This window comes from Neltuma alba, unplaced genomic scaffold (assembly GCF_004799145.2).
Source record: "Neltuma alba isolate B1F8T4 unplaced genomic scaffold, ASM479914v2 tig00007359_pilon, whole genome shotgun sequence".
Taxonomy (NCBI): domain Eukaryota; kingdom Viridiplantae; phylum Streptophyta; class Magnoliopsida; order Fabales; family Fabaceae; genus Neltuma; species Neltuma alba.
The window spans coordinates 48,128-66,076 of NW_021634761.1; the positions used below are offsets into that span (position 1 = coordinate 48,128).

Consider the following 17,949-nt stretch of genomic DNA (forward strand, 5'->3'; position numbering starts at 1 on the left):
AATAAATCTACATCTAGAATCTCGTAAATATGCTTTGACAGAATCGTGAAAGATGCAAATTGATAACAGAGAAGAGAGAAAGTCCAGAAAATGCATTCAACAAACGTAATGATTCCCAGTACACTGATTATAACCTCCCTCTCTATTCGCATCGCGCATATTCCCTCTCTCCTCTAACTAACTCTATATCCAACTTACCGATATGCCCTTCCCAAACAGATAAGACAAACTATAAGGTAACTATAAAATAACATAAGGAATAGCACGTATCAATACTCCCCCCCTCAAAAAGGATCCTTGTCCACAAGGATGGTGTTGGTCGGAGGAGCCTTAGTCTGGAATTGAGGAAATTGTTGTTGAATCACCGAAAGATCTTCCCAAGTAGCATCTTCAGCCTGAGAAAATTTCCAACGCACTAATACTTGCGTCACTGGTAGATGATTACGCTTGACAACCTTTCTGCCCAATATTTCTTCTGGTTCTAACATGAAGTTCCCTTGATCATCAATAGGTGGCAAAGTAGAGGCCACGTTAGCAACTGATCCAGCATGTTTCTTGAGGAGAGAGACATGGAAAACAGGGTGTACTCTAGTCTCGTTTGGTAATTGCAGCTTATAAGCAACAGGCCCCACTTTCTGAATAACTTTAAAAGGGCCAAAATAACGGGCAGCTAACTTGTGCAGGGAGGAATTATTGATTAAATTCCTGCGGAAAGGATGGAGTTTGAGGTAAACCATATCGCCCACCCCAAAATGGCGTTCAGTTCGATGCTTGTTAGCTTGTTGTACCATCCGATGCTGAGCTTTCAACAAATGTTGCTTGAGAAGTTGAAGCACCATTTCCCTAGCAAGGCAAGTCCGATCAACTAGGTCATTAGGAGAATCCCCAGCAATGTACGGTAAATGAATTGGAGGAGAAACCCCATAAACAGCCTCAAAAGGTGTCATTCCAATAGCAGAATGATATGTAGTATTATACCACAGTTCAGCAAGTGGCAACCATTTGACCCACTGCTTAGGGAAATCACCAGTCATGCAACGGAGATAACACTCCAAACAACGGTTGAGAACCTCTGTTTGACCATCTGTTTGAGGATGGTAGGCAGAAGAATAGTGCAGCTTAACTCCATACAACCTAAATAACTCCTTCCAAAATTTTCCACAAAAAATTGGATCTCTATCTGTCACTATAGACTTAGGGAACCCATGCAACTTGACTACATTGTCCAGAAACAACTGAGCTACTTCCACGGCTGTAAAGGGATGTTTTAATGGAATAAAGTGAGCAGCTTTGGATAGTCTATCAACTACCACTAGGATTGTAGTCTTAGAGTAGGATTTTGGCAGCCCACTAATGAAATCCATAGACAACTCAGCCCAAATATGCTCTGGTATAGGTAAGGGCTGAAGTAACCCTGGTGAAGCAACCAATTCAGGTTTAAATCTTTGACAAACATTGCATTCTCGAACAAAGTTTCGAACATCCTTCTCCATTCCCTTCCAGTAGAAAAAAGAAGAGAGACGTTTAAAAGTAGGATGCATACCAGAATGGCCCCCAATTCCATCAGCATGAAAGTAATGGAGCAAGTCATGACGAAGTCCTCGATCAGCTCCTACCACCAGTTTCCCATTTCGCTTAAGTAAGTGATGCTGCCAGGTATATTTAGAATGCGATGAAAAGTCTTGCTCCAGGTCCTTAATTATTTGTTGCAATTGGTCATCAATCAACCAAGAATCCCTCACTCTTTCATAAAGAGGAGACACTGGAACTGTAACAGCAAAACAAATTCCTTCAGCTCGACGAGAAAGAGCATCCGCAGCAGCATTATCACTCCCTTTTCGATACAGAATTTCGTAATGTAAGCCCCACAGTTTATGAAGCCACTTAAATTGATCAGGACTCAAATCTTTTTGTTCCAATAAATGTTTCAGAGGCAAGTGATCAGTTTTAATCAGAAATTTACGCCCACATAAGTAGGATCTCCACTGTTTCACAGCAAAAATAATTGCAAGTAGTTCCCGTTCATAGGCTGATAAGGGCTTCTTTTTAGGGGCCAATGCCTTGCTAGCAAAAGCTATCGGGTGTCCATTCTGGGATAGAATAGCTCCTAACCCAAAACCAGAAGCATCAGTTTCAACCACAAAAGTCTCATCAAAGTTAGGAAGCACAAGTACAGGGGGTGAAGTCATGATCTGTTTCAGTTTATTAAAAGAATCAGCAGCAGCTTCGGTCCAAATAAAAGGCATACTCTTCTTTAATAAATCAGTCAAGGGCTGACTAATAATACCATAATTGCGTATGAATCTTCTATAATAACCTGTAAGGCCGAGAAAACCCCTCAATTCTCTGATAGTATTCGGTTTAGGCCATGCAGTAATAGCGTCTAGCTTCCGTGGGTCAGCCTGAACTCCTTTGGCAGAGATAAGATGACCCAAATAGTTTATTTGAGTAGCAGCAAAGATACATTTGGAGACCTTGGCATATAACTGGTGATGTCTCAATGTTAACAAAACAGTCTCCAAGTGCTGAAGATGAGAAACCCAATCTTTACTGTAGACAAGTATGTCATCAAAGAAAACAAGTATGAATTTCCGCAAAAAAGCTTTGAAAATAGAATTCATAAGGCCTTGAAAGGTAGCTGGGGCATTTGTCAGCCCAAAAGGCATAACAAGGAATTCATAGAGCCCTTCATGTGTTTTGAAAGCCGTTTTATGGATGTCATCCATCTTCATACGGATCTGGTGATACCCTGCCCTTAGATCCAGTTTGGAGAAATAAGTAGCCCCTGTTAACTCCTCGAGCAGCTCTTCGATCACTGGAATAGGGAATTTATTCTTAATGGTTGCCTCATTTAACTTCCTGTAGTCAACACAAAAACGCCAAGCCCCTTCCTTCTTTTGAACCAGCACGACTGGAGCGGCAAATGAACTAGAGCTCTCCCTGATAATGCCATTAGAAAGCATATCTTGAACCTGTTTTTCGATTTCGGTTTTCTGAGCAGGGCCATATCTATACGGCCGGCAACTTATCGGTTTGTCATTCTGAAGAGGAATAGAATGATCAAACTTACGGGAGGGTGGCAGACCTTTTGGCTCAGCAAACACATCAACAAATTTTTCCAAGAGCTGCTGTAATTCCTGTTGTTGAATCTCGGATAGAGGGGATGAAGCATTCAACCCCAAATGCATATGAGAGGAATCATGAATCAAGAAGAAATGGGCGGCCACTACCAGGTCACGAACAGAGTAAATTTCCTCAGCTTGTGTAATTGCATTATAACCAATGCCATGCAACTCAAGTAGCTTCCCGTTAACTTTAAACTCGAAAATTTTGGATTCCATATCCATCGAAAACTTGCCAATGGTGCGTAACCACTGGGTACCCAAAATCATATCATAGCCCCCGATTTTCATAACTAAAAAGTCAGCTGAGAAAGTATTATTACTCATTTCCCATGCAAGGTTCGGGCAATGTTTGTTAACGGTTACCTGGCGTGTATCAGCTACTGTAAGTGTCACCGCACTTCGCTCTTGGGGTTTCAGCTGAAGACGCTTAGCCACAGAAGCGTCAATCACGTTATGAGTGCTTCCAGTATCCACTAATATAATGACTTGCTGATTCTTGATACGACCCAAAAGCTTCAAAGTAGACGTGGCTTCCTTTCCTTCTATGGCGTTAATAGTTCCCACGCAATCCCCCGGAACTTCGTCAAGAGCATCCTCAAAATGGTCTTCATCATCATCAATAATTAGCATGAAAAGGTGGGATTCCTTGCAACGGTGACTGCTCGAATACTTCTCAGGGCACCAATAGCACAAGCCTTTGCGTCGTCGTTCATCCATCTCTTTTTTGGACAGCTGCCGCGAAGGTTTTGAAGAACCAGAGAGTGATAGAGATGATAGTGCGACAGACTGAGAAGTGGGTTTGGGCGAAGACAGGGCTTCGGATGGCGTGGGCCTTGTCTGAGGGAAGAGACTCGAATGTGGGCTAGCACTGGAGCCCATAACGATAGGTGACCGAGCCCCAAAAGAGGCGCCTGAGATTCGTGGCGAAGGGGAAAACAGTTTGCGACCCGACGGAGTTGCAGAAGGGGCATTCTCATGTAGCGCCTGGATAGTTCCCTCCTGCATTCGCGCGCAACACATGGCACGAGACAAGGAGGAAGGATGGAAGTTGAGAACGCACTTCTGGATGTCGGACCGTAAGCCACCAATGAACAAACTCATCGCAACCTCATCTGGAATATCAACCTCCGAAAGCAACTCATCAAATTTCTGCTCATAAGCAAAAACAGTACCATCAAGTTGTTGGAGCTTTTTAAGAGCAATCGTCGGGCTCTCCTCCCTAATGTCGGCAAACTTCACTTCCAGTTGGCGGAAGTACTCGGACCAGGAAATGTCAGAGAAGGTGCGATGCCGCATAAACGTCTGGTGCCAACGAAGGGCATGGCCCTCCAAGTGGATGCTCAGTAATCGAATGCGCTGGTCTTCCGGAGTACCGTCAACTTCAAAAAACTGGCGGCAACGATAAGCCCATCCCCGAAAGTCGGAGCCGTCAAACTTCGGAAACTCGACTCTACTCTGTTTCGTGGGAATCGTATAATGGTGGTAAGATGGAGACGGGTCGCTGAAGGACCCAAAAGTTGGCATGCGCGGAGGAGAAAAAGAAGAGGGACCCCCTTCCACCGAGCCATGAGCAGGGTGTTTGCCTGCATCGGGAGACAGAGCGGAGACCTTAGCAACCAATTCCTTGAAATATTCCTCAAACTTAGCTGCGGAAGTCTTCAGGGAGCTAATATCCTGGCCTTGCTGATCAAAACGACTGTTCAGAGAACTGATGGCGGCTTGTTGGAGCTCTAATTGATGCTCCAGTTCGCCCAAACGGCCCCCAGATCGCGTCTCCGGAGCCATGACCGGAGAGATGGCTCTGATACCTTTTGATAACAGAGAAGAGAGAAAGTCCAGGAAAATGCATTCAACAAAACGTAATGATTCCCAGTACACTGATTATAACCTCCCTCTCTATTCGCATCGCGCATATTCCCTCTCTCCTCTAACTAACTCTATATCCAACTTACCGATATGCCCTTCCCAAACAGATAAGACAAACTATAAGGTAACTATAAAATAACATAAGGAATAGCACGTATCACAAATCATGGCAGGGCAATGCGCTCGAACGATATTATCTACGCAAACATATGCTAACTAAGAAATTATTTAAAAATTCAGGAATATAAAATTTTCAATACGATAATGATAATGTTTGAGCTTTAAGAAATTAATTAATAATATTATTATTAGTCTAACCCAATAATATTCCAGTATTCAAGAGTTCAATGAGATTGTTCAAAAATATATACAGGTTAACAAGTACGGAATAGTGGGAAAATTGAAGTCAAATGAACAGAGTTACAATGCGTATTAACAATACACATAAAAGTCCTCAAATTCTAATCAACTTAGATCATCAAGTTTGACCTCGTACTGTTCACCGGTAGCGAGGATTTTGACACCAACCATACCCCTTTGCCACTCAGAACTTCCCACTAATACCAGCCGCTGAGCATTTATTCGGCTTGCTCGCTTGAAAACCCTACGGGAGAAAATAAATTCCAGATGAGAAAATTGATTCACTTACAGTGAAAGCTACCTTAGAAAAACAAGATTAAACCTATGAGTAGCATAAATTTTGTACCATTTAAGTGGTTTATTCTCCAAAACCAAGTCAACGCTCTGCCCTTTATCTCTGAGAATCCTAGCAACCGTAGCAGCAGCTCCTTGAAGATCACCGTCCAGGGCGCACACGATGTTCCCTACTTGCAGGCTGAGCTCAGGTAGAAGACCCTTCTCTCTAAGCAACTTTAATACAAACCCAACCATCCCCATCACCCGGGGAAAAAAAAAAAAAAATTGTGTAGTCAGGCAGAAGCAAAAGCATACAGCTAACAGCAAAGACTGAACAAGTAAAAAAAAAAGGATTTAGGATCAATATAGCGGAAACATGGTCAAACAAAGAACAAAAAGAAAGAATTGCATAACTAGTAAGCTAACAAGAAACAAAATATAGACACTTAGACGTAGAAATAAATCAAACTATAATATTAAATGAATTGTGAAGAAAGAAGTCAAGCATCAAAATAAAGAGCTTTCTGAGGTGCCCTTTGTTTTAGAAAATAAACTGCATCAATAAATTATTCAGTTCTATGCATTGTTTCAACATGATTAGTCCTAAACTTAAAAAGGGTGTTAGGAGATTCAGCCAGGAAAAATTTATTAGAATGCACGTGATGGTTCCTACTTATTCTGTTCACAGGTGGAAACATAGAAACTCACTTCTACTATGACTGCATCACCAAACCCAAAGCCACAAGCAGGAATGTCATCAGCGCCAAAAGTTGAGAATAACCGGTCATATCTTCCCCCACCACAAATAGCTCGCAGCTTTCCTTCTCTGTCAAAGCCCTACAAATGAAGATTTGGTCATTTTAAAGGGCAAAAATATCAGTCCTTTTCTACAACAACTGCAAATTAACAGAATCAACACAATCAACATGAGTATGTTCTTGTATTTCTGCTACGGATTTTTTTTGGGGGGGGAGGGGATGTAGTACTGCCTCCAATTGACTAATTTGAATAGATTAAAGAAACTAATTAAGTTAGTTATTTATAATAAATAGGTGTTGTTTTTTCTAAAATACCCTTGCTAGTCAAGTGTCATTTGATGAAACATTTAACATGTGTGACAAGGACTACCTTGAGAAAAATGAATAAATATGAGAAACAAAATGGATTAGAATCAACTTAGGACCAAACTAAAAATCAAATTAGCTCTTATATTAAGAAGCGGAGATAGTAGTAAATATCACATGTCAACCCAAGAGAGATGCAAATATTCTACTCATGTGCCTATATTTTATGGGTAGGTAAAAACGCGGTTCCAATCATTTGCCAAATTCCATATATATCGTGACTTTCTGTGCAAACAGACCAAAACAGAAACTAAGGAATATCTCAACATTCCAAAGATGTCTCTTCTTTCACCTCCTCGTCCCCTAAACCAAACCCCCCCCCCCCAGTACACCTGCCGCAGAAATGTCTGTTAACCATTGTACCAGGTTAGCCAACAAGTGCAGGTCACAAACAATTTTTTTTCCCCGGAAAAGGCCCCTAATTCTTCAGTCTTCACACAATAAGGTTCAACAAGTCATTCGTATAAACTACATCCAACCTCAAACACAATGCCAGTGTAATAAGCAAGGCCACGAACAACTGATGCGTCAAATTGAAGCCATTCACGGTAACCAAAATTTTCGGCAAGTGCAAAAAGCTGTTTCAGATCAGCAACTGCTTCCCCAGTGCTTCCAAGTCTCTCTGAACACCAACAATTGTAGATTGCATGTAAGCTACACAGCATGCGTCCTCTAAGACTGGAACTATTACTTGAAAGTTTATGGAAATGCTTAGTGCTTCATGACCCAAGAGGGGAAAAAAAGAACAAGGAGAATTTTCTTTATCTAATAAGGGGGATACAGGCGTAGCCAATAAAAAAGAAAAATCCAAAGCATGAACGATTCCATATTGCACATCAGTTTCACTCAACACAGAAATACGGTCAAATTCGACGATAATATGAGAAGAAAAAAATATCCACTAATAATCTTATTGAAACCATATGTGAAGCACAGAGGATTTCACCCGCCTTCTGAACTTCAAATGACAACTCTCAGGCACAAATGGCTATTTAGACATGTCTTGCAATCGGCAATTGCAACAGATTAAAATTAATGCTATGTCTGAGCCCGTAAACAGGAAATCACGAACCTTCCAACTCTGTCAATGACTTTATGGAAAGTACTTCCAACAGCTCCTCAACAGCCTCTTGTGACACACCAGCAGCCTTCAACTCTTTTTTGATCTCATCCAATGGAATTTTCTCTACCTGTTCCCAGTCAGAAATAATACCAAATTCTTTCAAAAACCCGAATTTAGATCATATTTGTATATTTAATGCATTCTAAACAAAAGAAAATGCCAGATTATGAAATATCAGTCGTTCCAAAAATATTTGAACAACACAAAGGAAACCCAGATAATACAACAGCTTAAAACAAAAAATTGGTGATTATTAAAAAATAGGGGGAAGTGAAAAAGTGTATATTGGCGGGTGAAATTCTCCAGTGTCTCGTATGTATATAAATGTGGCATCCAAACACTCTCTATGAAGTAATTACTCAAGAATCTTGCCTCGGAAGTAAGAAACATAGGCAACCAATAAAATGAAGTTAGCGTAATAGAATTCTCAAGAAATCTTCAAGACCGTATACTCAAGTTATGCATGAGTATGTTGGAAGAAGAAGTTTGATTGGCCATTTTTTTACAATGGATATGAAGACAATTTTGTGTTACTTGGAGATTACTTTGGAAGAAGGCAATTTGTTCCGGCATAGAACTTAATTCAAGGAGTGAATTTGCTTGAATTTGTCTCCACTTCCTACTGATGAAAACTTTCGACTATAAAATGTTGAGCTTTCTTGCCCATTGGGATTTTGCAAAGATAAGAGAGAAGAATTATGGTTATTAGAAACCAATGGAAGAAAATAGGGGCTACCATGATCCATTTTGTTACCTGTTTCCTCAAGAACAAACAAGAGCCAGGATGAGCAGAGCACTCTTAAAATGGGCGAAAAAATTAAATTAAAGAGCAACTGTACGTATAACTCTTAAGATTTAAAATATATATATATATTGTGTGCACAACTCACTTTGTCTATGATGACGCAAACCTTGCCAAACAAATTTTCAGGAATGGAGTAACGCTTCAATACTTCTTGTAGAACCTGTGAATCAAGAAGGAAAGACATTCAAAATAATTTCAGCCTCCTGGTTTTCAAGAGGGGAAAAAAAATTGACAGCCCAAGAACTAAACACGGTAAATTGCATATTGTATGTTTTTTCCTGAGCATGCCGGTGAGACAAGAAACATCCAAAAACTGAGGATTACAATGATAACAACAATAGCAAGCCTTATCACACTAAATGAGGTTGACTACATAAATTGCACAACACCATTTGTAGTCAATCAACAACCATATCGTTGCAATGAAAACACATCATAAATTATTAATAAAAGACTAATCACATTAATGCATGAAAAGCAGCAGAAAAAATCCTAAGTAACAAGCATATCATGGACTTGCAATTTGGTTTTACAGAACGATATGCTACTGCCAAACACTGCAATGTTGATTTAACATAGCTATGGCAACAGATGAAATTCTAGATGAACCTTTAGCCCCAAATCACCATGATTTTAATACAATTAAGACCTGAATTTCCATAATTTTTCAACAAAATATGCAACACATACAAGTAAGAATTACATGACACATTCATCACATCATACGATCATACATCATTACACGTTAACAATTTTCTACAAACAAACATGTGGTAGTATTTCATATGTTTTCCCTGAAATCCAAGCTAACAATACCTCTTGGCTAAACAAACTGCATTTCAGGATTTTTAAAACACCGCATCATATACTGAGTAACATTGATTAATACAAAACCCCACTGTACATAATTCTAGGGGAAAAAAGGAAAAGAAAAGAAATACAACATACAAATAGCACTTTGGAGGGCCTCCAGGCCCATCATTCAGATAAAGAAGGCAGCTCCCCACCTTTCGGCTGGAAACCTTAAATCCAACATCTGATTCTGTGATCCCAATCCGCTTGAACAGAGTGACAATAGAAGATATGAGTTCTGCTTCAGCCTATAACATAAAATGAAGAAACATGGAGTAGAAAAATATACAAAAGATTATGATATAAATAATTTGATTTTGTCTTCATCACCGCCTATTGAGATTAGAAATAATGTTACCCAAACCATGAAAACTCACACAATGAGCATGCTAACAAAAATAAGAGGATATCCACCAAACAAGAATTTCATGTCTTCGAAGCAAGGAACATCCAGAAATTTTATCACTTCTGTACCTCAGCTACAAATAGCATGAACTAGTTCATCAGTGTTGTTGTAATGAACAGGGGGTTTAACCAAAAGGACTTATCAAACAAATCAGTTTAGTCAAAAAAAATAAAATTAATTATAAAAGGATGACACCCAAATGCCAGGATTTCATACAAATAATAAATAGTGAAACACTTAAGGAGGCAGTACAGTCCGTTACTGCAGAAAGTATTATAGCTCCAGCACATACCATAACCTCAGGAACACCAATAATGTCCATATTCCATTGGTAGTGCTCCCGACGACGACCCCTTGTCATTCTTTCATACCGCCAACATTGTCCTACAGTAAACCACTTCAGCGGGAGGGACACAGATTTTCTGGAAAAACAATATCACAATTTGACATGTACAATTAAAGAAAGAAAGAAATTATATTGGTTAGACTGAAAACCTTTCATGAGAAAATTAAGAAGAAATTTCATACCCTTTCTGTATTATTAGCCTTGCCAACGAAGGAGTTAGCTCAGGCCTCAATGCAACACGACGATTACCCCGATCTTCAAAACAATAAAGCTGCAGAAATGAAGTTTTAAGACTTTTTTTTCACATTCTTCTATTATTTTCCCATGTTTTGTCCGTCATGATCAGAAAAAGACAAAGTCAAGCCAGTAAATAAAATCAACACATTGATTGCTTATCTTTCAATATCCCAAGGCATTTCATGGCTCTATCACTACGAAATATTAGTTACTCATGGAACCAGATGATGAAACGGTACAACCAGTACACAAGGTATATGCATGGTTGTCATTTCATACGATTAATTGTCCGCAAGTGGTGAGGCAATATAAAGCACAGGGCAACAAAGAAATTACTATCAACATCATGGTCATTTACCAAATATCTAGCAATCAAAAGCAACTCGGACTCTGAAAATCAATTAACATTAGCAAATAATCACAGCTTTATCAATTTTTATCACAGCAAATAGAACTCAGAAGATATGATTGTAAGATCTTGACATTTAACTTGTGATGTTGACAACCCTATACTGTTTTCTTCCCCCTAAAAAAGTCTTCGATGTTGCTGGAGCAGCTGACTTGATATTATCTAGAATGCCACATCTGAAATCCTTCTAAGCTAACAAAAATACCAAATCTCTCATGGAAGTAATTTAAAATGCACAAACAGCGGATAACACTATGACCCTCGTATCAGAAGAATGTCATCCTCCAATGACCACTTCGAGTACCCTACAGCCACTTTGTAAAATCAAAAGAATGAGCCAATAGCACAAAGTCCACAATGATTGAAGCCACCATAAGCTAAGTTGGCTACCCTATGGAGGATTGCTCGCCTCATATCGTCCGCGTATCGCTATAACACATAGATTTTGAACCTAAGATTAAAGGATGGAATAATTACACAAGAAACCATAGTATACAATGCACATTATATATCTTTTATACGGGCAGCAGCATATATCCTCATTAAGAAGGCATAATAGCGACCTGGTCTTTAATCTCCTCCCCTGCCTTCCTAGTGAACAACGCCTCTGACTCAAGCACTGGAAAATCAACCTCCTCGAACCCATACAGCCTTGAAACCTAGAGGTCCCGGTAAAGCAGCAAGCCGCGGGTGAAAAAGAATCCAATCAATAATCAACCATAATATGGATGCTCACATGTTAAACAATTCTAAAATTTTTCACCTCTTTGAAATTGTTGAAAAGCCAGCTGCGCAGGCGCATATCTTCGGGTGGGAAATCCCGCGTCCCCTTAGGAGGATTCACGTCGATTTTCTGCACATCTGCAGTGAGGGGACCCGGAGATAACGCACCTGACCTGCCACCGCCACTCGCATTATCACTCGCAGACTCGGCTTGAGTCGCTTGTGACAAGGCACAGTGTAGTCTAGTCGTCGGCGAAAATGGAGGCCGGCGGATGGAGAATCTGCAAGTGCAATTGAATGAAAGGGATGGAGATGACAATTGATGGCTGAAGGAATAAAATAATGGCTTAAAGTATAAATTGAAGCGCGGTTGGAGGACAAGGAACGAGGATGGAAGTGGAGTTGCAGGCATGGCAATGGTGATAGCGTCACTCTTGCTGCCTGCAATTCTGGTTTTGCTTGCTTATGACGACGCGGGATAAAAGTTCGGATTTCGCGGGCTGGATTGCCCGTGGCCTTAGACCCATGAGAAATTTTTTGTCCCCTTTTAAATTGCCAGCATCCTATTGAGCTGTTTCGCCATTGGACCTTAACAAGATTGTTTCCCTCCTGAGAGACGTTCAACTTATAGTAGGCCCATGCCATTGACAGAAAAACGTTACAGGAGGCCCATGGGCCTCGTATACACTTGTTTGTTTTGTGAGATGAAGAAGTATTATCCAAAAAAAAATGGAGAATATGGGATATAAATTCTTTTTTTTAGAGATAATGAAGTTTTTTGTCGTTTAAATTTATGTTCGTTATATATTAATTTGGTCCTTGAAATTTAATTTTCATCAATTAAGGGGGTGTTTGGATGAGGCAAAACCATAGTTTGGATAATAGTTTCTGGAGAATAGATTTTGGAGAGAATAGATTTTTTGAAAAAGTGATTCTGATGAAGTGAGAGTGTTTGAATAATTGTTGTGAGAAGTGCTTTTTGATATGTAAAAATTACTAAAAAAGACATAAGTTTAAATGGTAATTACATGTAAGATATATTTCATAATATATGTTTATTTGAAGTAATAAATTTGTTAATAATATATATTTTGGCAACATAATAAATAAGACATAAATAATATAATTAATAAAAAATTAAAGTGTATATATATTAATAAAATAATTAAATATGTTTTTAGGAAAATGATTTACTTTGCCAAACAAATATTATTATTTCTTACAAATTTTAAAGATGAAATCCCATATTTTTTTCTTCACAAAATTAAATAACCACACAAAAAAATTTCATATTAATTGTCTTAATAATAGAGGTTGCAATGAAATATATTTGTCCAAGTAGTTTTTTTAACAACATATTACATTATCTGAAAAGAAAAAAGAAAATAAAAGGGACATGATTATTCTTGTATATAGTGAATAATTTGATCTCTTATGGAGTCACGAAGCCAAGCCATATGAAATGAATATTCTATTGATGAAGGTATTAAGACATTGTCTATATATTAATTCTCTAATTAGGTTTTACATTAATGACCGGAACAATAATCTTACATTTAGGACCAATATTAACTCTCCAATTAGGTCCTACATTAAAAACCGAAATAATAAATTTATTAATTTTGTTTGCCAACATAATAAACAATGTATAAAAACATATATTAACTACTATATCCAGTTGTAAATGTAAGAGTTAGTTGACTAGTTTGAGTAAATTAAAAAAACAAGTTAAATTAGTTATTTGTAATAAATAGGTGTTGTCTTTCCTACAATATCTCTATTAATCAAGTTTATTGGTTATAACTTAAAAAACAATAGACAAATATAAAAAATAAAGTAAATTGAGGTTTTATATTTAGGACCAAATAAAAATCAAATGAGGTCTTATATTAAAAACGAGATGTGTTAATTGTTAATATGTGTATATATAATTATAAAATATAAGATTATGTTTTTAGAAAACTAAATAATTATTTTCAACCAAAAAAAAAATTACCATACGTAGGGGGTGGGGGGAGAACCACTCAAAAAGCAAAAAATTTTAGCTTATTACAAAACCATGGCTTTGAAAAATTGATAGGTGTTTGGGTAATTTTTTCCCAAACCATGGTTTGGGCAATCACCCAAACACCTCCTAAAACTTTAAAGTCTTATAAGCATGAACAGCTAGTTATCGTCTGAAAATATATATTTTTATCACGAATGTACTGTAACCTTTAGATAAATGATGACAGTCTCTTCAGAAATTTTAGAAGATGTTATTGATCTAATAAGATCAAATAAAAATTTAAAAGAGTGTGTAGAGCTTTAAGAATTTGATCGATAAAAACTAAATTTTAAGGACTAAATTGATAATTGAGCCAGATTTAATGATCAATTGATCTGATTATCCTATGTTTTTTTTTTTAAATTAAAATTCCTGTCCCTGTAGAATCCTGAATAAGCGTAGATTTTTTTTTTAATATTCTACTTTTTATTACCAGGTTAACGGTAAAAGAGAGAGTCGTTAAGAGAGCAGAAGACACAATAAGGGCGTTGTAATAAAATACCATTTGAAATGGTTTAAATTATTTAATATTTTTTATATGTGCGCATTTTGAGGGCATATATTTTGAAATGGAAGGAAGGAGCATATGTTAGTATCTGTTTTGGACAGAGACGCCGACAAAGAAGTAGTACCTCCAGTATTTAATATAAGACCTTGTTTGACTTTTATTTTGATTTCAAATATAAGGTCTCAATTTACTTTGTCTCTCATATTTATATATTTTTTTTCAAAATAATCCTTCTAACAATAGTAGTCATTGCCAATACACTTGATTAGTAAAGATATTTTAGGAAAAATAATATATATTTATTACAAATAACTAACTTAATTTATTTTTTTAACTTTCTCAAATTAGTCAATTAGTTTTTATAATTAAAACAGGAGGTAGTACTAAAAAAATACGGTACTGTATATGCATACGGTGGTTATTATTATTAATGGGTTACTTTCTGCCAGGAACGGGCAATTCCTAACTGCACCTGCAACCCGAAGAGACAAGACAAATAATCAAGTCGCACAATGCACATGGTTTCAGTGGACTAGCACGTTCACATTTTGAGTGGAACTTGGGTCCCCTCTCATCATCGGCCACTTAATTTCCTACCTTCGTTATCACGCCTTATCAAATTTTATTCAATTCGTTGGTTTTTGTTTAAAAAAAAAATCAGTTTTCCATAGGTTTTGGTCACTACTAGAGCCAAAATGCACGTTCTGGTTCACAATTATTGACGCGCCGATGAATTATGGGGAAGAATAAAAGTGGGGGGAAAAAATAAAACGCCATAATATCAGTCTTTTAATTTCGCATACATCACATCTAGAAAAATGCCATTAAAAAAGTGACGATATGTAACAGCCATCGCAATATCAGTCTACGTGGAGAGTTACGTCCGAAGTCTCATTAGTTCAAGATAACTCTCAGAGCTTTAAAACGTCTATAAAAATACTCTTCCAATCCTTAATATAATATCTATCTAACTAATTTGATTAGATTAAAAAAGTTAGGTAGGTTAGTTAATTATAAGAAATGTGACACGTTTTTTCTAAAATACCATAATCATCTTTTTTAATACTCCTCCGGTCCTAATTATAAGACCCAATTGACTTATTTGAGGAGATTAAGGAAGTAAGTTAAGTTGGTTATTTATAATAAATAAGTGTTGTTATTTCTAAAATATCCTTACTAATTAAGTATATTGGCTAAAACTATCATTATTAGAAGGATTATCTTGGAAAAAAATGCATAAATATAAGAGAGAAAATAGATTGGGTCTTATAATTAGGACCAAATAAAAAGTCAAATTGGGTCTTATAATAAGGACCGGAGGAGTACTTCATCTTCCTCTTCTACTTGATTATGGTTGAGGGAGTATCCATAGGGATAATTTAGAGAAAATTGATAAATATGAGAAATAGGTTTTATATTTAAGACCAAAACTAACTCAACAATTGGGTCCTATATTAAGGACCGGAGGAGTATTTATATTATTTACAAATAAAATTTACACATTGATAATAGATTTTTTTTTTTTGCAAAAATCCCCAAAAAAACCCTTGAAATATAGGAAATTTCAGATTAGGTCTTGAAATTTTGTAAATAACACAAAGGGTTAATGACCAAATCTGTCATTTGTAAAATCAAGAAGAATTGATAACTCTGTCCTCATTTGTATTCATTCACTATAATAATTTAAGGAATCACTATAAGGGTTTGGACGTTACCTAAATTTGTGTAGAGAATAACTGTTCACTTTTTCATAGTTAGGTACCTTGTTATTAACCACAACTAATCACGTAATCACTATAACTGTGTAAGCGTTACCTAGATTCGTGTAGAGAATAACTATTCACCTTTTCGTAGTCAGGTACCTTATTGTTAATTACAGTTAATCATATAATCATTAGAATAATGTAAACGTTATCTATATTTGTTTAGAGAATAACTACTCATTTTTGCTTAGCGAGAGCAAAATATCAATTATTCTTAATTTTACAAATGACAGATTGGGTCATTAACCCTTTCTATCATTTACAAAATTTCATGACCCACTTTAAAATTTTCTATATTCTAAGGGTTTTTTTTAGAATTTTTTTTTTTTTTTTGGTTATCCAAATCCACACCGCTCACCGCGGTATGCATAAAATCGTATGCTTTGTCAGGACGGGGAAGTGCCGTCCTTTTCAGCGCAGAAGACAATGCGATGTAAGGGCGTCATTCAAATTGGTTTTGAGTTGCACACAATTACTACCTCCGGTCTTAATTATAAGAATCAATTAATTAATTTGAAGAAATTAAAGAAGTAAGTTGAATTAGATATTTGTTCTAAATAGGTGTTGTCTTTTTCTAAAATATCCTTGCTAATCAAGTATATGGACTAGAACTATTATTGCAAGAAGAGCTAATTTGAAAAAAATATATAAATATGATAAACAAAATGGATTGAAGTCTTATATTTAGAACCAAAATAAAAATTAAACACGGTCTTATATTAAAAACCGGAGGTAGTAATTAATATTGGTACGTTTTAAATAATTTTATATTCTCATGTTCAGAGCACTTAAGACTCCAACGTAAATACACAAACCAGCAAGCGAAATACGAACCGCAAGCGAAGTACGTAAAGGAAAGGGGACTCTACTGTTAAAAGATGACCAGCGTAAAAACAACAAAAAAACTTAAAACATGTACACTGGACACTTGTTGGGTTTAGGAAGAGGGAAAAGGGAAAGCAAGCCGCGTATTCATCGCAATCTGGAACATGTGCAACATAACTTGTTGGAGATGTGGTTTGGTCCATTTGTCACGTGAACACCCTATGATTGGGCCTCTCCAACTGTCCCAGTTCTCAGCATCTCCTCGATCACTTGCCTTCGTTTTTACACATCTCTAAAGTACCTCCCCACTCCCTACATCTCATGCGCTAATTCCTCCCAGCAAACTTACTGTTACCTGTCTCTTGTTTTCTAGTACCGTTCAATTTCTTACATATTCCAAAAGATCCAACTCTATACAAATTAAATATTCCATCAAATAGAAAAGCCTCTTTTGTGCGCGACAACACCATCTCAACAAAAATACGACGGCTTTGGTTAAAAAAATGGAAACAGATCAGATGTACGTGTGCGCCTGTGTGTGTGTGTGTGATTGTGGTTTTTTGACAGTTCGGTGCATGTCACTGGGCTTTTGAATTCAAAAATGGTATAATGAGGGAGTTCCCTTCAAAACAAGCTACGACTCTGCCAACTCCATGAAGATTTGTCACCTTGTGGGGCTTCCCTTCAACCGGAATCAAAGATCACGAAGCGTCATGAGTGGGTGTTTGGAATTTTCAGCTCGCTGTCAGAGTTGGCTAACGTCATCACTTTCGTTGGATTTGGATTATTCTAGATAAGGTCAAAGATTAAACTATTAAGCCATTTTCTGCGTGCGTGAACCTTGCCCTTCTTCTCACCCGGCCCGATCATTTTGTACATGGCCTGGTAGGTGCCTTTTGTTTTAATTGGTATTTTAATTATATATCAACCAGCTGGGCCGCACTTAATCAGTTCTGATTAGTGCGAGGCTTGTAGGAAAATTTGGCTCTCACTTACTACTCTCCGTCGCTTGTCATAGTATTCTTTTAACCAAATTATACAATTTAAAAAACAGTTAAAATTAGTTAAAAATGATTAATACTACTTCCAGTCATAATTATAAGACCCAGTTAACAAATTTAGAGAGATTAAGGAACTTAATTAAGTTAGTTATT

General features: G+C 37.1%; 1 protein-coding gene across 1 annotated transcript; it reads right to left on the reverse strand.

Annotated features, from left to right (window-relative positions):
* Positions 1-5,377: 5,377 nt before the first annotated feature.
* Positions 5,378-12,137, reverse strand: LOC114752377 (histidine--tRNA ligase, chloroplastic/mitochondrial-like). The gene is made up of 11 exons (XM_028941127.1): positions 11,693-12,137; positions 11,493-11,588; positions 10,466-10,554; positions 10,230-10,359; positions 9,687-9,779; positions 8,765-8,839; positions 7,824-7,941; positions 7,231-7,373; positions 6,336-6,464; positions 5,698-5,861; positions 5,378-5,595 (listed from the first exon to the last, which is right to left on the reverse strand). Exons 1-11 carry the CDS (start codon positions 12,062-12,064, stop codon positions 5,457-5,459), a joined length of 1,548 nt encoding a protein of 515 aa, XP_028796960.1. The 5' UTR covers positions 12,065-12,137; the 3' UTR covers positions 5,378-5,456.
* Positions 12,138-17,949: the final 5,812 nt, after the last annotated feature.